The sequence below is a fragment of the Falco rusticolus genome, chromosome 13 (genome assembly GCF_015220075.1).
Source record: "Falco rusticolus isolate bFalRus1 chromosome 13, bFalRus1.pri, whole genome shotgun sequence".
Lineage (NCBI taxonomy): Eukaryota > Metazoa > Chordata > Aves > Falconiformes > Falconidae > Falco > Falco rusticolus.
In genome coordinates, this window is record NC_051199.1 from 28,738,458 (window position 1) to 28,758,601 (window position 20,144).

The 20,144-nt window shown below is 46.0% G+C and overlaps 1 protein-coding gene across 2 annotated transcripts in view; it reads left to right on the top strand.

Moving 5' to 3' along the window:
* VEPH1 (ventricular zone expressed PH domain containing 1) overlaps nt 1-20,144 on the top strand; it is a 98,532-nt gene that overhangs the window by 67,921 nt on the left and 10,467 nt on the right. For both annotated transcript variants that reach the window (XM_037407275.1, XM_037407274.1), the window contains 3 exons: nt 4,967-5,106; nt 9,045-9,179; nt 14,550-14,667. In XM_037407275.1, the coding sequence (XP_037263172.1) occupies nt 4,967-5,106; nt 9,045-9,179; nt 14,550-14,667 (393 nt within the window). The remainder of the gene's footprint in view (nt 1-4,966; nt 5,107-9,044; nt 9,180-14,549; nt 14,668-20,144) is intronic.

Genomic DNA, 20,144 nt, shown 5'->3' on the forward strand with positions numbered 1-20,144 from the left:
GGTAGTTCATTGCAAACTGTTGAAAACCACACGTAGTAAACCTTGGCTTGTTATCAGACATTGCCAAATCCAACACATCAAATGTAGCAGAAATAGCTATGAGTAATCGCTCATCCCATACCAGAGGTTTGAACATTGTCTGAGTAGGAGGCTTTTTTCACTTGATTTTGACAAAGGAATGCTGCTTTTTTCCAGGAACTAACGTTTTGCGCAGCCAGCATGGACTCCAGTGCCTGAGCTGACGTTTATTTTGGCATGTGTTATCAGCCTCGGTATTTTTCTGTGTGATCCACAATGTCTTGCTAAGCAGTTTGTTAGGTTTTTGTCTTTCCATATATACTTTACAATTTTTTTGTTCTGCAGCATTTAGGAATTTCCTTAATAGTCCCATCAAACGCAGTCCTACCTAGCACAGGGCTCCCTTTTGTAATTGCTAACCCAGGGGCTGGTATCCTGGAGCCCTGTCACCTTCTGCTCACAGCTCTGATGGCTTCTGTGGGAGGCTGCCCAGGGCTGCTTGATGTGGCCTTACTGTGGGTGACAAGGAGTCTGGCTGTGGGCTCTGGTGCCTTGCTCAGTTGTTTAATGCACTCCAGTGTTTGTCTGCAGCCTTTAAATGCCTCCCAGGTTCCTTGTCAATTCATACATTTGGAACTGAGAAAATAACCGCTGTACTCACTGAAGAGGAAGGCATTGACTGCTAGCTCTTTATCGCAGTGGCAGTACGTGGTTTATGGTCACTTTTAGCTGAGAGCGATTTCTCATAATGAAGCATTAAACTTTTCACACACGTTGGACCAAGGCCAAGCCTCTACTTCTGGTTGAGTGTATTGAAGTTCAGGTTTTGTTAGCATCTGTGATGCATAAACCGGGGGTCTTTAGTTTGGACCACGCTGTTGGAAAAGCATTCTGTCAACAACCTCCTTGGAGACATCATTTAGTTTTGTGCTTTAATATGTCCCAGGACTTAGGGTTGCTCTAATTAACCCTTTCCATTTCTCGACCTCCTTTATATTGAACATTGAACACTGGAAGGTTTGGGTATGAACCAGTAGATTTGGGTAACTAGGTTAAACTCAGATTTTCCCCATAGCCACTAATCCAAGAGTAGTGGATTTTGTGCCCATCTTTTTCCTGCTAAGGTGTATTGCTTATGGGCACGATGTATCTGTGGTCTCCAGCTAAGTTAGTTTTCAGAACTGTTAGATCTCAGTTTAGCAGCATTTCCATCTTTCTTGGTTTAACTTTAAGCCCTGGCTTTCTGCTGCTGAAAGCTTATGGTCTAATATTGTCCCGCTGTAGTTCTTAGAGTATGTTTGCGTTGGAGTGATTGACGTGACCCAGACAGCACCGCCACTTTCCACAGGATTCAGTCAGTGTTCACAAATCAATATCATCTTCTTCAAAGTGCAGTCTACAAATGCCCAATTCTTGACATCAAGCCACCACTTTGTGCAGATTCTTTCCTTCTTCGAGGCAACGTTCTCCTGTAATATATTCATTTTTTCAGGCCTACACAAGAGGAAACTCCATATTTCCTAACACCAGTGAGCACACCTCCTTTTTTTATATGCTTGGAGTAGCCAAGAGCAGTGGCCCCACTTCAGCTCCTCTTTCCATTGCTGCCTCAAAGCAAAGGAAATGTCTTCAAAGCTGTCCTCTGTTAATGCACTCTCTAGACACAAATACAGCTGGGTTTTCTTGTTGGCTCACCCATGGGTTAGGAGAGCCGGGGCTGGTCTAGGTCCTGCCTCTTTGGAGGGGAGTGATCTGCATGATGTTTGTAGTCTTGTTCAGTTCAACATCATTTTGACTTGGTTCATGAGCTCCCTCTCCAGGAGGAAAGCTCGCTGCCTGGTCTGACCCTCTGACCTCCTGGAGCCTGTGGCTTTCCTTCTGCTTTGGCCCCACATTGGCTTATTACCTGCCTCCGATTAAAGAGTAATGAACACCCCATTGGTTTCCAGATAATCCAAGCTTCATCTGCTATAACACTGCTGATCATACCGTGTAAGTGCTCTCTGAGGAAGGAGTGCTGTTGTCAGCCCTTACGCTGTGGTCGCTACAGTCTGGTTTGTTCTTGTGCTCGCTTCCAAATACTCTGCATTGCTTTGGCTGGTGTGTGTTTCCCCACAGTATGTGTAGTGACTCTACTGGTTTTTCTGAACCATAACTTTAATCTTCCCGTGCTGTTACATCTCAGGTCTCTTCTCCTGTGCTACAATGGAGTCTCAACGAGCTCTGCAGCCCCAGCTTGACACTGGTGACTTTCCTTTCTCAGCAAATTCAAACAGCTTTGTCAAAGGCTAATAAACTGGTTTCCACTTGCCAGCTTCTAAAGTTTTTTCTCCCAGCCATCTGGTCTCTCTGTAGCGTCTTCAGCAGGTTCCAATATCCCAGTTTTAAATTTTCTGCATTTTCAGTGACAATCTGATCCGTTGATGCTTTTGCTCTAGGGAAACTGGGGTTTTGTACCTCCAGTAAACTCTTTCCTCATACATCATGGTTTGCTGTGAAATACTGAATTTATTACATTTCTCTCCTATGCTTCCACATCTTGATTCGATGAAAAATGTTAAAACAATAAGTATTTCAAGATGATCTGTTGTTGGACAGAAAGGCTGCATTCTGATATCAGTCTTCCTTGTTGCTTCTGTTATCAGTCTTCCTTGTTGCTGGCTCCCGTTGTCATTAGATTCAGAAGGCTGTGCTATTTAAATTGTCCCGTTAGCTACATTTTCTAAAAAGCTACAAGTAATTTTTCCAGTTAGGGTATTTTCTTACAGCGTTTTTTATTCCTACACCTTCACCACAGGGTGACTCACCAGGATAGCACGCGACCTTGGGTGATGCTCCCTGCCCAGCTGGCCCGTGTCAGCCTCCTCAGCTGCACGGTTCATCCTGCGGGCATGGTGCGGCCAGACCTGGCCGGGTGACTGCTCCCTCCGCTTGGTGTGCTTTGGCTCTGACCCTGCAGGTGCTGGCATGCCAGGGCCTTGGGAAAGGGACAGCGGTGGCTTTGTGCATGGATCAGCCTAGCAGGCTCAGCAGCCACTGCTGGGCGCTTGTCTGTCTGTGCCATTTCTGCCTTTAGCTGGGAAACAAGCGCGGCGGCAGCAGCTGCTGGGACCGGTTGTTCCCCTCTCCCTTTCCAAGTTCAACTGTCCAGCTGGGTGAAGAGGGTGCAGCTCTCTCCCATCTTTGCATCAAGGTTATCATCTAAGGATCTCAGTCTTCTGTGTTCCATGCCTTTTTAGCTCGGGTAGCCTCTTGTTCCCATTCAAAAGGGCTATAAAATGATACCACTATTTTAAGTTCATTAAGCAGCCTGATCAGGTTATGCCTAATGTGCTTTAGTCATTATGAGCAGTCATCCAAAGACAGAGAATGAGGGTTCAAGGTCAATATTTTGCAAAAACAGAATTGTGCATCTCAAGGGCTTCATTTCCAGTTCAAACCAGCACGGGAAGTTTGGAGTCAGGTAACATTACGCAGCATTTAGCTTTGTACAGAGCAGCTGACCCCAAAGGACACCTTCAGATTCCACATAACCTCTGCGGGATTTTTATCAACAGGTGATGCCATCACAGGTGGCATAAATGGTTGGTATTTGGTAGAGCAGCAAGACTTGGAGATGCTTTGTGTGTAGTACCCCAGAGCTGGGACAAAGAGTCAAACCGCGCTTTTGGTGAAAACCTGTGCACTAAGCAGGTGACACCAGGCACAGCTGTGAACTGACGTACCCTGCTGTTCCCGGCGTGCACCTGTGAGTGCGTTTGCAGTCTCTTGTCCAGCTGGACCTGCCGCTCCATACCTTTTCCTTCTCCCTGTGTTTTTTTGCTGCAAAGTCTGTGGCTGTGCCAGCAGTTGTGGCCCAGGAGCTCTGCCAGCAGCTGCCTGTGCATTGGCTTGCAGATTTGAGCAAGTCACTGTGTCACGTTGTTCCTTGCAGTATGGCAGCAGCAACGATTCCTGTCCCTTGTCTGTTGTGCCTCTCAGAGAATGTGGCAAGAGCTGCAGCTCCCTGGCTTAGTGTGTAAAAATCAGCTCAGAAGTGGGATTTGTAGGACCTGGAGCCCCTAAAGCCAGGCTGTAGCCAGAGCATCTGTGCACAGGCAGGCTCAGGTGGACTTGAGCTGTGGGGCTGCAGCTCCTGCGTGGACGGGGTGAGGAGCTGTGCTGGGAGCCTTCACGGTGGGGCAGGAGCCGCTACATCAGCTCCCCGCGGTGATGCAGGGCTCAGTGAATACTCACTGATACTCCTCTTTGAAACTGTGGTATTCCTGATGATGGATTTGTAAGATAGCCTGTACAGCAAACATGCTACGTGCACAGTAGCGTTGTAAATCGATTTATGCACCTTTTGGCTCCTGGAGAATCCACGGCAAAGGGGAAGTGCCGCAGCTTTCACCAGTGGCTGAAGGAGCTGCTCCTGGCTGGGAGCCGTGCGCCACACTCCTCCGTCCCTACAGACAGCAGCTTTCAGCCGCACAAGGTCTCGGCAAGGATTCCACAAATGACAGGCCCCCATATGGCTCTTTCCTAATATGGGATGTTTTTTCCAAGAAATTCTTTAAATAAAAATAAGTAATGCACGGTTTTGACAGATCTGTCTGGTTCAATAAGCCAAACAACGGTACCAAATGCATGAGAAAGCACGAAGGAGCTGAACATCCCGACTGTGTGCTGCATCGCGCCTTTTGCGTTTGGGAGCAGATGATTGCTACCAAAGATTTAAAGCACTGCAGACTAAATTTCTCCTGTACTGTCTGATGGCTTGTGTTTAATGTAAGGGTGCAGGCTCAGCACCGCCCTTCTGATGCCGCAGGGGCTGAGCCAGCCTGAGATTCCTGCAGAGTGGAAGTGCATGCCTAGGCGCTGCATGACTGCATGTGCACTGCTAACGGACACGTAGATTTCTGTCTTTTATGTACTTGACTTTAATAATCTGTATATTTATTTCTAGATACTGTTAGAAGTTGTGTCGCAAAGCTGTCTTTCAGCTGTCCCCTGAAGGGCCATTACTGCTTGTACAGTAAATCCAGTTTTACCCTCGTCAGCCGGCAGCCTCCGCTGTGGATCCATATCATGTTCCTCTTTCAGCAGGTGTGTGCAATACAAATTAGTGGCACCTCTATATTGTTCACGTTGTACCTGGAAAAAAGGTGTGTTAATGGTTCATCTCTTTAAATATGCTTCTAATCCACAGTACTTTGTAACCCTTATGGTTTCTCAGAAAATCATTATAGTGGGTTGAAGTGATTTTGCAGCTTATAAGTTTTTATATTTCTATTAAATACAACAAATTCAAACTGTCTGGAGAGATTACAAAGTCTGGGGTTAAAAAAAGTGGGATGAAACCTTATTGTCCTCTTTCAGGCAAAACTTCCAGTAAGTCCTAGGTGCCTTGCAAATGAACAGGAGCATAGCAGTGGATTTGCAGGGGAGCAGAATCAAGCCCGAGGCTGCAGGTGGAGGTTAGAGGTGCAGCAGCCACAGGGACTTTCTACTGCAGAAGTTTTGACTGAGCAGGATTTGCAAATCTCATCACTGCTGTTCTCTTACCAACCCTAAAGCTGTTTTTCTCATGTTTAATATGGTTTCCAAATATAGCCTAGCATTTGGACATATGTGGGATTTCCTAATAGGTTACAAGCAGTATGAAATTGTAAGAGAAAACCCTACATTCACACTTCAAGATGAAACAGATGGGGTTTTGCATTTAAATAGTTAAGGTTCAGTTTCTTAACCTATGTAGAACTGTTCATTGCAGTTCATCCCACCCCAATGTAACCTTAGAAATACGAAGGATTTATCAGAAATTTAAAACAAGCACAGCGAGTTATGCTGTGAATCTAACAGTTCAAATTGCTCTTTGCTGTGTTTGTTCCTAGCAATAAATACAAAAAATGTTTTTCAAAAATGCAGGTCAGTAGGAGTGTCTGGGTGCGTCGTTGGTGGTACAAGTCGCGGGTCCTCTGGATCCGGAGGTGCCTGTGTGAGCGGTTTGTGGGGACAGGGCTTTGCTGTAGGTGAGGAAGGAGGATGGTCAGGGGCCAAGCTGAGGGTGGTCAGGGAAGGAGAGACAGTGACAGAGGAAAGCAATGGAAGCGAGGAAGAGCAGAGGCAAAAACAGCAATGAGGAGACAAGACGAAAGGGAGAATAAATAAAGAAGGTGACTGACTGTAAATGAAAACCTGAAGAAAGAGGCTGAATTTTAACTGGACCTAGAGAGAATAAATGAATTACGTTATAAATGTATAATTTTATTCTTGATGAGAGGAAAACAGGTGCTGAAAAATATGGGCTAAAGTTCTAAACTGCACAGAAACGAGGAAGGAGGAGCAGAAGCAGAGGAGCGAGCGGCAGGGCTGGCGTACCTCACCCGGCACTGCGCAGCCGCCGCCGGAGTTGAGCACAATGACCTCTGCTCTGCCTGTGCTTCATGGTTTGAATCAGTTGCACTGACAGTGTAATCACTGACTCCACCTTTATTCCCTCGTGCCTCGCCTTTTCCTGATACATTTTCCATTGAAACCCCCCTCCCTTTAACCCCTTCCCAGATTGCTCTGAATTTGGCCCTGCTAGTTCCACCTTCTGTCAGGACTATTGAGCTCACATAGTTCCCAGCTCACTGGGGCATATTATTTTGCTTCCCCTTTCCTCTGCACTCAGGTGCCCATTTTACCCCCCTTCCCCATCCCCACGTGGTCCTGCTGGGTCCGGCTTCCTTTGGATGCTGCCCCACACCTGCTGCCCCCATTTCCCGTGGCTTTCCCTGCCCCGGGCTGGCTAACTGCGTCTGTCCCACTCCACCTATCCTTTCCAAAACTTTATTTTTATTCCCAACGTTTTTTTCTAGTTTGCTCCAGCTGTGCCGGTGCATCCCCTGGCCCCAGGCAAGGAGTCCCCAGCAGACCCCCCCCACGCTGCCGGGGCCAGGCTCGAAGCAATGCGGTTTGGTTTGTGTCTTTGCAAACATGCTGTAAACCAAGCACTTAATATGCTTTTTTATGGGGGGCAAAAAAAAAAAAAGTTCCTCTTGTATTGCACTGAGTGCTCATGTCTGCTGTACATCAGGATGGTGTTTCATGTCAGATAATTTATGGTTTTCTTTTGTTCGAAATCCTAAGGCCTTTAAGTACTGGATATATAACTATGAGTAAATTAAATACAGGGCACTAAATTCAGCCCTGGAATAACGTTATTTAAGCCTGTGAAATTGTACAAGAGATAAATTTGACATAAAATGTATTTATAGTGTGTTAATAATAAGTTAAATGAAAGGCTGGTGATAAAAATGTATTTTTCACCAAATCTGTCATAGATTCACAGACAGACAACTAATACATGGGTTCTGAAAGTTTCAATACTAGTTACCGTGGTTTTATTCCCTTTTTGCTAGTCGATCCATATTCCGTCTGACATTGCATTTTGGGAAAGTAAAAGCAAGACAGATTTTTTCACTCAGCTCTCCAGAACAGATCCTTAACTTCGTGACCCTGCTTTCTATTTAATTTTTAAAATATTAGTCAATAGTTCTGTCATGTTTCGAAACTCTCAGGTGGAAGTTGTGAAACACCAAATTATTCCTGCGGGGCAGCAGGAAGAGTAGCTGTCTTGCAGTTAAGTGATGATTAACAAAAGGAACAAAATTAGAGTAAGGGGTGGTGTTAAGCTATTCGATAGACAGGATGCTTGGTTTCACAGATTCATTCATTAAAATAATCCTTTAACGCTTTATGATTTAGAGTTTAATTTCCCTCATCAGGCGGGCCAGTGTCATGCCGCTGTGGTAGCACCAGCAAGCAAGGGGCTGCCTGGCACGTCCCTTCCTAACGCCTTCCCTACAGTTACTCATAAATTTGCCAAACACGAACTAATTGGGCTGCCATTTTCTCGTGCCAGGTGGCTGCCTGGAGCGGACTGCTTCTCCCTTTTAATTTGGGCAAAGCGATACAGTTGTTTCTGGGAAAAATGCATTGCCTCAGCCACAATAAAATTCCTTGAGTTGAGTCTTACAGAAATGTCTCTGTGTTGGTTGGGTGCCAGACTATGCGATTAGGGCTGTTGGGCTTCTGCTCAGAAAGAGGAGGAACATCCATCCAGGAAACCTACATTAAAAGGATATTGTTCATATTGCAAAATCAAATACTTGAAATATGGAAAATCAGATTTGTCTGTGCATTCTTAACTTGGTTCCTGCATGCGAGTGCATTTTTTAATTACAAGATCATGTAGTAGATGTAGTAGAGGCAGAAATGCTAAGCTCTCTCAGCCACAGTAGTTCCTGTAACATTGACCTCATGTGCAGTTTAGACAATGAGAACTTCATGCTGCTGACTCCTAGAATAACTCAAGGCAGTGTAAGGCTGCGTCCTGGCTGTCCTTCGAAATAGGGAGCTTTGGAGGTGAGAGCACCCAACCCAACATGGGTTTCATCTTGTTTTGTGAATGTTCAGGGACTGAAAATTCCTCTACTCTGTCAGCAAAATCTGTGCTGAATGTGTTCTGTGGAGTTTCTTCTCTTGCATGTTGTCCTGTTCAGTGCAGTTGCAAACACCACGCTGTTATTCTTCCCCACATGAGGACCGAGAGCTGCAGTCAGGTCCAAATAAACATAGGCAAACCTGCAGCGGTGCCGAACATCTCTTCGCATTAACTGGCAAATGACATGTCTTTTCCAAAGAGATGCATGTCGCCGAGATCCACGCCTGGTCCACAGAGCCCGGTGCTGCTAACATTTGGATAAACTGGCATTTCAATGCAAAAATGACATGTGAGTTGTTGTGTGTAGCGGTGAGCCACAGACCTTAAAGTTGTGTAACGTAAAACAAAAACAAACAAAAAAAACCAAACCCCGAAGGAAATTAAATATTTGAAGATTTCTCTAGTTGTATGAATATTGATCCATCGTATCTCCTTGCAGAGAAATGAAATAATCCCTGGTTATTTGCACACTGTCCCACTGTAAGAACAAGTTGCTCTTTGTTAATGGCCGAGTAAAAAATGCTTGAAATCCTGTTTTCAACATTTTCTTCAGAGCTTGTTTGCAGAGCCTTTGTCCATACAGAGTAATTCTGTGCAAGTCCTTAAGGCCCTGTGGGAGAAGACACAGCTTAAGGGGACACACAGTTTTGAAACTGCCATGATCCAGTCTACGTTTCCACACCAAAAGGTAAGATTTTATTTTTCTCAGGAAAAAAAATTAGTAGAACAACTTTGCCCTGACTTTTAGAACAGCTGTACAAGGACCTTTACAATAGCTACAGCAAGTCTTTGCCGGGCTCAAATCGTGAAAAACAAACCCCCTTTCCCTGCCTCTTCCCCTTCTTTGCCTTGCTGACATGCCAAGTCCTCTTCTCCTGTCTGGGCACGCGGTGATGCAGAGTGCGTGCCTCTGACCTCCCTGTTATGTGAAGCACTCGGCTTGTGGGGAGGCTGGGACGTGTTTGCCAGCCGTGATATTTTCATCCTCCGCAGAGGGTCCGCACTGCTGTTTTGCGCTGTGCTTTGAAAGGTGTCCAGGCTTGTTCTCCACCCCCTGCTCCATGCTTCACGCGGATTGCTTCCGACGTGATGAAAACTGGTGATGCTACATATGGATATTTTTTTTCCTGCCTGCAGTTTCAAACTTTGGATTTAGATTAGCTGCCACTATGAACTTTTTGGCAGGCACTTGGAAATTCACCTAGTTAAACACAGACTTGGCTTTTATGGAAATGATCATTTGCACATGCAGCATTAGTTACCCCCATCAGTTTAAAAGATTACTCTTTCAAAGCTGTTTACTGTCTCTGGGATTTCAGCAAATGCTGTTTCAAAGCTATTAATCAGGCTTCTTGGAAAAGGATGCTGTAGGATTTTAAAACAAATATCTATTTATTCCTGAATGTCTCCATCCAGCTCAATTGGATGAAATGAATTGTCAAATGCGATTTTAAAATACTCGCTCTCAGAATATTGTACACATTAAGATGTCTGACTGAATAAGATTAATTTACTTAGGTTATGGCTGATTTAAAACCAGGAGTTTTGTTAGAAACACCTTCTGAACCCCCAGGATAACGTGGCACTGAAGTGGGAACTCCTGCTGCGCCTCGTGAGAGGAGCAGGGGCTCTCCACAGCTGAGACCCAGCTGATGGGCCAGTGCTACTCAGGCACAGTGGAGCTTGCGCTAAGTATTTTAGCTGCTGTTGAAATCCTGGCCTGACTCACCCCAAGGTACTAGAGCTGGTTTTCTGTTCGATACTGGCTTAACTTGAGTCCCTGCCAAGATCTAAGAGTCCAAAGTCAGAGCTGGTGGAGATGTAAAGGAGTTTGGGGTGAATAAAGAGCTTAGGAAAGAGCATGCCTTCATGGGTAGGATTAGATGTAGTGCATCATGCACACAAATTCGATAAAACATGTCCAACACCCTAGAAATATGATTAGTCTCAAGCGCATCCATCGCATAATCCTACTACTGCTCAGACGCTCGCATTTGGCCTGTTTGGGGAACTTTCATCACTCCATGACGGTGACTGTATCTCTGAGTTCCCAAAATAGCAGAGCTGGAAGATGAGATACTGATCTTCACTGCTTTAATGAATCAGGCAGTGGATTGAAGTTTGGGAAGTCCAGGAGCTGCGCGTTGTCTGACAGCCTTGGGAGGCTGAGGGCAGGCAGATGTGCCTGAAATGTCAAAGACTTCAGTGTTCAGCCCCGGGCTCCGCAGTGTGCTGCTGGATTTACCTTCCTCCTCTTGGGTTTGCTCATGAATGTGGAACCCGAGCTTGTTTCTAGCGCAGTTTCCTTCAGTTTAGTGAGAAAGTCCCATTGAGTTTTCTGGGAGCGAGAACTAGGTCTGCCGTAGGGAAGGTTTCCTTCAGCTTCTACATTCCCCAAAAATCTAGCCAGAGCATTCCCGGCATGACCTGGTACTTTGCTTGACAGACTAAGCTTCTGCTGTAATCTGAATTATTTTTTTCAGAAGGTCTTCCCGTTGCTAATAGAACTTCAAATATTGTGGACTATTTGACAAAGTTACAGTACTTGTTAATATTATTCCTCTTCCACTAGTGCAGGAAGCAGCATTATAGGGCTGTGCTTGTTTCAATGAGTATGGCACCCTGCATTTGAAATGTTTTAACATCTGTTGACATAAATGCAGCATCAGCGTCACATATTGTACTTAATATTAAGTTTTATGCATCGTGCTATAGCTGTGTCTGAATGCTTTATCAGAACTGAGGGATTTCTGTGCTGTGGGCACGTGGGGAAGGTTCAGCCCCCAGACCCAAGCAAAGTCCGTGCTGCAGCACTGCTCTGCAGTTGCTCCCTGTTTTGTCTTGCAAATCCACGGCTAGTCCAGAGTAAATGAATTTAGACTTTGTTTTTTCAATATGCATTCTAAAAGATTTTCTCTAGGTTTGAAAAATGCATTACATCAATGGTTTATTCTAGAGTAAATTCTGAGAAATATTTTCAGATTTACATCACTGTAAGGCATTTCTGAGTTTGGCCCAGGATGCATGTGCAAGGAATTGCAGTGAATACCTGGCTTACAGAAAGCATGTTGTGTTTCACTGGGCAGCCTGTTCGTGCCACAAAAAATATTTATACAGCACAGCTTAAGATGTGCCAGGAGTAAAGCATTTCCAGATGTGCACCCTTACAGATTTCCGTTCAGTTGCTTCATAGTTCTTTATCAAAGTACAGGCAGGCCATATTACAGAAACTAAGCCGGTCTTGAGCTCGTTGCTGAATTCTTTGGGTTGACTCATGCTGTGTCAGAAGAGTGAGATGGTGACTACTTCACAAGCCCCGTGTGATGCCTTAAGAGAGAGTCTTTTGTTGAGCAGCCTTGCAAGAGAATAATTAACATTTGTAAGCCATTGTTAGTCCTGTTCTTCCCTTTCCTTCTTTGCTGTCTCAGTTTACGCAGCAGAAAGAAACGCCACGTTTTCACAATGGAGTCACTGAAGTTTTCAAGATGATGGAGCATGGGGATGAGATAAATCTCTCCTCTCTAATTAGGCTTTTTCCCCATGCTTCCCCTCCTGAAATAAGTGGTTTATAGCAGATTATTTCAAGTGCATGAGAGTACAGAGTGGAAAAAGATTGCTGCATTGATATTTCTGTGATATCTGTTCTCTTTCAGTCTAGAATTGGCCCATGGCAGCCACTAAAAGAGTTTTTTCACAGGCTGGAGATGCTCCTAGGCTTTCTGCTCAGTGTCATACACGTGCACAGACCTGCTGAAAGCAGTTCCATCGTTGTCTTGTTCCTCCCAGATGACACAGTGGGAGGAGGATCAGGGCACGTTGGGGCAGGGTGTGTTGCTGGCCATGCTCTGGCAGGGGCCATCTGCCCCTCCATCAGGAGCCCACCGTGGGGCGGACAGCCTGGGGGGCTGTGTGGTCTGTCCCTCCCAAGGACTCGGCTCCCCTTACCCAGGGAGGATCTGCTGGGCATCCCACACCACGCACGGAGTATCTGAAGGGAGGCAGGGAGGCGCGGACTGTCGGATCCACTGCCAGCCGAGCAGCTGGAGAAACATGGAGAGAAGCTGCGCAGTGCTCCTGCTGCACAGCACAGTAGCCAGCTAAATTCCTCGAACATATAGAATTTCTCTTTGGAGGAAAGTAAGAACTTCAGCAACATGTAAAGAGCTGGTACAGAGCAAAATAGTCATGTTTTACCCGCGATCCCCAGTCTGAGCGTGCTGGGGCAGGGCAGCTGGCTGTGCGGGGTGCGGGTGCAGCCCTGTCCCGGAGGACGGGCGCAGGAGGCACAAGGAACCGCACAGTGGAGCATTCCGGGGGAGCCCACCGAGGAGCCCGGGAGGGCAGGGGACCTCTCCGCTGCAGCCTGGCTGCTCGTCTCCCATGCGAGGATGGGGAGAGAAACCGAGCTGGGAGGCTGCAGCCCTGCAGCACCCTCTTGCAAACAAAGCCGACACGTGTCCGAGACCTTTGTGGTGTGACTGTTGCCTTCCCATGCGTTGTCAAGCCTATTTCTCTGCGTGTTCCTCTGGAAAAGGGAAGGCAACCTTTCTCATTTGGGGCTTCTCAGGTGGTGTGAGTCGTGCTCCCTGTTCTGCCTTGCCATCCTTAGAATCACAGAATCATTCAGATTGGAAAAGACCTTTGAGACCATCAAGTCCAGCTGTTAACACAAAACTTCCATCAGACAGCCTAAAATCCACCAGGAGATGGCCTCTGGCGTGCAGCGGGTGGGGGTACCCAAGAGCCCCCGTTAAGTTAAAACGTGACTTTTGGCTCAGCTGAGCCTGTTACCCGGGGCCATGGCCAGAGGTACGGAGTGCTCTCGGAGTGCTCTCGGCTGTTTCGGTTCTTATGGCCGTTTCCCAGGTTGAAGCGGGCTGAGAAGGAGAGGCCATGGTGCCGGGTCTCCCCGAGCCAGCCAGCCTCCTGCTCCCTCTCCTTCCCTAAAGCTTCTCTGGAAAGGCCGGGATCAGACAGCTGCATCCTTTGCACAGCCGTGGGCGCTGCGATGAGCGGCTGCCCCGCAAGGGCTGGTCGCCTCCCCGCAGGCTGCGTAAAGCTGTGCTGTCTTTGGGCCGCCGCGTGCTGCTGCAGCCTCGTGAAGGCTCCACACAAGCGACAGGAGTGTTTTCTGAGTGGTTCTAGAAATTCCTGTTGTGTTTGCAGTGAGTAACTTGGTTGCTGTTATTTAACACCAATGTTTGCTTAAGTGTGAGATCACCATCTGTTTTAAAATTGAGTAACGGGATTTAAAATACACTGAATTATACAGTGCTGTTAATTGCCTAAAAAAGAGCATCCTGTAGCTTCTCCTATACTCGGAGCTGCAAATGTACTTTCTGTAGGCTTACTTGATCGGGCCAGACATTCAGTTTACTTTGCAGATGCATAATCCTTACTTTCCTGGTTTGTCACTGACAGAATAACATCACATTTACCTGGGTTTTATGTGAGCTAAATCAGTCCTGTTGTTGCTGCATTTTTTGGAAACGTTCATATTAACATTCGTATTAAACATTCATATTAGTGCTTCTCACAGGGGGCTGGCTTCAGAGCCTCTATTAGTTCTTTAAAAAAAAAAAAAAATAGCAGTCCCCAGCCGCTAACTCCTGCTGTGACGGGGGACCCAGCAGGCCAGGAGGTTCCGCAGCACTGCAGTGTGTTAGCGGCGACCACTGCCTTCTGGATCATTGAAAAAAATCCTGAGAGAGGGCTGGAGGTAATAAAAATGGTTCAGCTGGTGGGAAATGTGCTGGGCAGGACTGCTGAGCACGCTGCTGGCAGCAGTGTTGAAGAGGCAAAAAAAATCCCAGACCAGTCTGCTGCCTCCCGCAGACTAATATGTAACATATATTAGCTGCTACTAATGATGGTAGAGAGAGATACGTCCTGCTTGGCGCCTTTGCCCTGGCGGGTCATTTGTCTGCAGGAGACATACGGAAAGGGATGCTCAGTGCCCGCTGTGCATCCCATCCCGCTGTGATTTTGGGTCATGAGCTGTTACCCATGCGGTGGTTCACCTTGTTGAGTGGTTTGGTTTTTCTCGTTATTGGCCTAGGACCTGGACCATGTGCAGATGCACCTGGAAGAAGTGAGGTTCTTTGATTTATTCGGCTACAGCGAGGAAGCAGGAGCTTGGCAGTGTTTCATGTGCAATAACCCTGAAAAGGCAACAGGTAAGCAGTCTGCCTTCGTTGCTGGTGGGCTGTACGTGCCAGTGGAGTTGCGGAGGGTGGAGAGTGGAGCGAAGCTCGCAGATAACACTGTGTCTGTGGTGATGATGGCAGGGGCTGGGGAAAAGGGCAAGCAAACTTTCCAGCATAGCACCGGCAGTGTCTATTATAATTGGAATTCTCCATTACACTCCTCTTGTCTGCTTTTCTGATGAGAGAGTCAGTCTAGCACAAGCTTTATTTGGTGCTGGACCACATCTCAGGTCGTCAGGGGACTGCACAGGTGCCATATGTCGGGGGACATCGGTATACATACTACACCTGATTCATGTCCTCTTCATTCTCAGAATTATTTCCTTTAATATAATTGAATCCATAGTACACACTTCCTAGGAACAAGGCGAGGCTGAAGAACAGCCATAATACTTCAGCTGTATTAGAAAACAGGGTGAGCAGAAAATACACTTTTTCCCAGGTAAAAGATCCTGGTGAGTTGTGGGGTTTTTTAAGCTTTCTGATACCCGTGTCTTTTAGATCAGTGCACTGAAATTCAGGGGAATGGCCTTTTTCTTAGATGCTTTTTGCCGCTCTGTAAAAATTGGCACAATTGTGGCCAAGAATTTTGACTGCTTTAGCCAAGCCTTTGAATAATGGGGTGTTTCAGCTTTTTATTTTAATAGCTAGCATGTCTTTGTATTTCATCAACCCTGAATTTAGTAAGTCTTGCAAGAGTGGCACAGCCTCTGCTGCAGGCAGGGCTGCCCATGCTCATTTCATGGGTGTTTGACCATCTTCCTCCTTCCACAACTCTCACGGGAGCCAATGACCATAAAGGAAATCGCCCTTTGAGCTGAAATTGCATCTCGGTACCATGGTCTCACTGTGGTTTGTCCATCACATCAGTGATAGGCCTATGTCAAGCTAAAGGAAAATGCATCTCTTAAAATTTCAAACCTTAATAAAATAGCCCAGAAAGGGGAGTGTTTGTAGCAGGCCGTTGGGTAGGCTGGTAAGGCAGCTGGGTTAGAGCCAGCAGAGTGGATGAAGGTGGGAAAAGGAATCCTTGGGGGTGACACGGGGCACCATTTCCTTGCTGATGCCATGGGTGTTGCTGATGCCACTAGTCTGGAGACATCGAAGGACAGCTGACACCTTGCTTCCCTGCTGCTTCTCCTGCCAAAATGTCGTGTCCTCTGAGGAGAGGTCTGAGAAGGGCTGGGAGTGGGACACAGTGCGGGGGGTCCGTGTGGCACAGCACCATGGCTCTGCTGCCAGGGATCCAGACGCCACCGGTACTACCAGTATAGAGCTGGTATTTTCAGATGGGTCTGAACTCAAGGCAAACAGCAATCACAGACCGTGACAGCAGGCGGCAGTTCCCAGTGAGCTCTCCAGTGCCCGTTGGTTACTACAAGAGCTGATAGAACCAGGACCGTCTGCACCACTGACAAGAGGCTCTTGAGCCACTTGAGCTGACATCTCGAGCAGGGTAAACAGAATTCTCTGCTTGACACCAGCGGTGCTGGGGAAGCAGGAGCATGCTGCCTGCCGCGGCGGGGCTTGGGCACGCCGCCTCTCTCACTTACTCATCGTTGTTCCAGGCCAGCGAAAAATCACACGGCGCAGCGTTGTAGGTTGTAGATTTGGTGTCGCGATGTCCCACAGAGATGAGGGAGAAGGTCACATCTCTTCTAAGGGCTCACCCTCTCCCCTCGCTGCTGTGAAAAGGCTGCAATGAAACGCATGTGCTGACCTCACTTCCCAGGGTGTGTAAACACGGTTCTCCGCTTACACACTGATGTCAACAGAAGGGTTTAATGTATTCCAAGCTCTGCCCGCCAGCCTGAGCCGTGTCCACCCGGCAGCACAGCAGTTCTGTCCTTCCCAGCCAGCGCCAAGACCCGCTCTGCATGGAGGTGCTCAGGCACAGGAGCACTGTGGCTGGGGGCGGGGGCTGCCCTGGTCCAGCTCACCCAGCAGTCCCAGGAGAAATGAGACTTCCATTCCTATATGCTGGTACTTATGCAGGCCCTTGTAAATCCTATCACCTCTTCTAGGAGTAGAAAAGCAATTTTTTTCTTAATTTACCTTTTTTTTCTAGCTTGCATCTGCATGATGTCAACTAAAACCCAGTGGAAAAAATGCAAAAAATGCAAATACAGCATGAAGGTGTTAAGTGAGATGCTGCCTTCTCAGCAGCTGCAGTAATCTGAGGCTTTGTCTTCTTCTCCTCGAGTACCACAAGTACTCAGGAGCATGGAGGATGCCTGGACATTTGGGAGAAGGTTTTCCCTCCCCAGGCACTGAAGGCACCGAGGGTGGTGCCTGAGTTTGCAGGCTTACGGCTGCGCACAGCTCTGCCTGCCTCTCCCCCGCCAGGAGGGGTTTCCAGCCTGCCCCCCTCTACAAAATCACCAGTCACCCTGGGCTTTGGAGCCAGGGCTGAGAGTACAGGGATGCCTTTGAGGATGGTCAGGAACAGGAGGAACTGGGCGCAGAGTATTTTTGGACTGTAACTGTCCTTTTCATGAGCATTTACTCTCTTTGTCTCAGTTTGAAGAAAATTTTTTAAGAAAGGCCCATTGTGAATACCATGACTTGCTTCTCAGCTCTCAAAGCCTTTAGAAGAGCAAGAAAATAGTCCTGAATGGGTCATATGAAAGCTCAAGTGTAGGAAAGGAATGTGGAAGATAGTGCTTAATGGAATAAAAATCTGCAGGTGAGTGAGAAATTCACCTTTGTATTGGTGATGCAGAGCTGTGGCAGCTGGGAAGGGTCCTACCGGAGTGGGAGACACTCAGGGTCTTTCTGGGTTTATAAGACCTGACACAAGAAAGAGGAATCAGAGGTCTCCTTGAACCGGTGAAAAATGTAAAGGCTGTAAAACATCTTTTATTTTCATTCCGCAGTGGGACAGAACCTTTGAAATCTCACATACTTTTGAAAGACAAAGTAATTTCTTCCTCTCAGCAATGCTGTTTAGCAACCACATTCTTAAAGAAGGAATTCGGAGGCAAATTCTTTTTCTATTATTGTCTTTTGTTTTTTGTTAATGTTGGGTTTTGTTGCATTTTTTGGATGCCATGTTGCAAGATGCCGTTTATCCTCTGGAGTTAGGAAAGCATTATGCCTTAAAGGCTCAGTCTTGCCTTGGGGTGCCGGGTCAGTGCTGGCTTTTCCAGAGGTCACTGGGAGGGGGTTGGAGCTGGGCTGCTCTCGAGGCTGCGCTTGTGAGGGAAGAGGCAGTTCTGCTCAAGCAATGTGGTGGATGTACCCAAAGTGGCAATTAACCCAGGGAAAGTTTGACTATTTCTCATGCATTCTTCTGATCACAAAGCATTTCTTGTACAACCACACTCTTCCTGAAGTGCTATTAAATCATCCCAAATTATTTTTTCCTGCGACCAGGGAAGAGCATTCCCACAAATCCTGCTCATCTGCTCAAATACATGTTTGTGCCCTGACTGCGCAGCTGGTCTCGGAGCTAGGAAAACCAGGTTACACTTTTTTTTTTTTTTTTTTCCCCCGCTTTTTTTCTAAATGACAACCATTCAAGCAGAGATACAAGGCATTTGAAATTTTGGAAAATGCAGTGTGTGCCTCTTGTTAGGAAGAGCTGGCCTTTATACCCTCATTTTAACATAACCTCCTGTATTAACAGTTGGCTTCACAAGCTCTTGCACAAAATAATTCAGTAAAACCACTTGATAGCTGGAGAGAGAATTGCAGTACATTCCCTATTCTGGAAGCTTACAAAGAAATTGCAGCAATCCCTGTGGGCTGCAGAAGAGACATTGTGCCCATGGGCAATGATTCGGGTAAAACTGAGGGGGGAGTTATGAATTCCTCTTTAAAAAAGCAATTCACTCAGAATAGCCTACACCATATTAACTTCTGAATACATTTATCTTTTGCTAGTAGTGGTGATTATCTAGTGATGTCTCAGCTATAATGCTTGCTTGAAAATTATAAAAAGTGGCATTCAGTAATGTGTTCTTTCCAGGTTTTCAACAAAACCAAATGTGATGATTAATGAGAGAGAGTGAATCCATATTCCCTTAGGTTAATTGCATTTATCTTTGTCTGGTTGCCACCCACACATTCCATTCTTTCAAGTTACTAGGAGTTTATTGTCATTGAGATCATTCATGATTGGACTCAATTTTTGTGGATGATTTTATGTTTCATCAAATGCAAGATTTAATGCTTTGGGTTTTATCTTTCTCGAGTTCATCTTGGAAGAGTTTGTAGGTTTTTTTACTCTTTATTCAGTGCCTAAACCACCTAAAGGTTGGTATGTTGTAGTTCTGCAAAGAAAGCAAGATACAGTTAATAGAAGATAATTCCAATGGACGCTTACATCAATGGGTACTATTCAGGGTTAAATCGGTTTTGGAGTTACTGTCTCTATTGAGATGGTTTAAGAAGCGATGGATATTGTAGTAAGTGATTTTTCATTTTGAATTTGAGTATTATTTTTAGCTTTATTGTCTGTTCTGCAGGAAAAAAAGTAATGGCACATATATAGTAAATATATCCTTTAGAATCCTTCAACTCCTTTTTCTAAGCTAAAGATCTCATCATATGTGTCAGCATATGACCACGTAGAGTGATCTGAAACCCAGAGATGATGTGATCACCGAGTTTGACCTTGTATAAAACAGGTCAAAGAATCTAGTCCAGTAATGCTTATATCAAAGAAACGTTCAGTCTTTGATCTGTGTTACTTTTGTGTATCTTTCTAAAGATGTCTAAACCAGACCTGATTTTTAAAAGTCAAGTGAAGGAAGGGCTTCAAGCCAACTGAGTTGTTGCTCAGGTATTTTAACCACTGTTAAAATATGGGTTTATTTCTAGTCTGTCTCTAAACACTGCATCGCATTATGCCCTTCCCTGCCATGCAGAAAATCTCTATTTGTAAACTTTATCATGTCACGTCTTGATCTTTGCTTGGGCAAATTAAGAATACGCTTCCTTAGTTTTCCGTGATACAAATAATCATAGGGAAGATCAGTCTGAAACCATTCTTCTATCACTTTTCTGAAGTCTTTTCATTAGTGCTTATTCATGCAAGGTGAAGAAATCAAAGCTAGACATAATCTTCCAATAATTAATATGTGTATAAGCAATGTGCACACTCTAGTTGGCAGCTGATTGCATTTTTTAAAGAATCTTCTAATTGTATTAGAAGCGTAGATGTGTCTTTCAAATAACCCTGCTCTACCGTGGAAAGAAGCAGGGGTCACCAGCTACTGCATTTGGTTTTGGGAAGAGTTCAGACAGAAGAGTAAAGCTCTGCATTTCTGAGGCAGTACGGAGTTACTCATGATGCCCCTTGCTAACAGAGCTCCGTGCTCTGTTAACCTACTCCTACTCTGCACACGGCAGGTATTGAATGTCCCAGTAAGGACTGGGACAGGCTCCACCAAGATGTTGGGGTGCTTGAAGCGCTTGCCCTGTGAAGAGAGGCAGAGGGACAA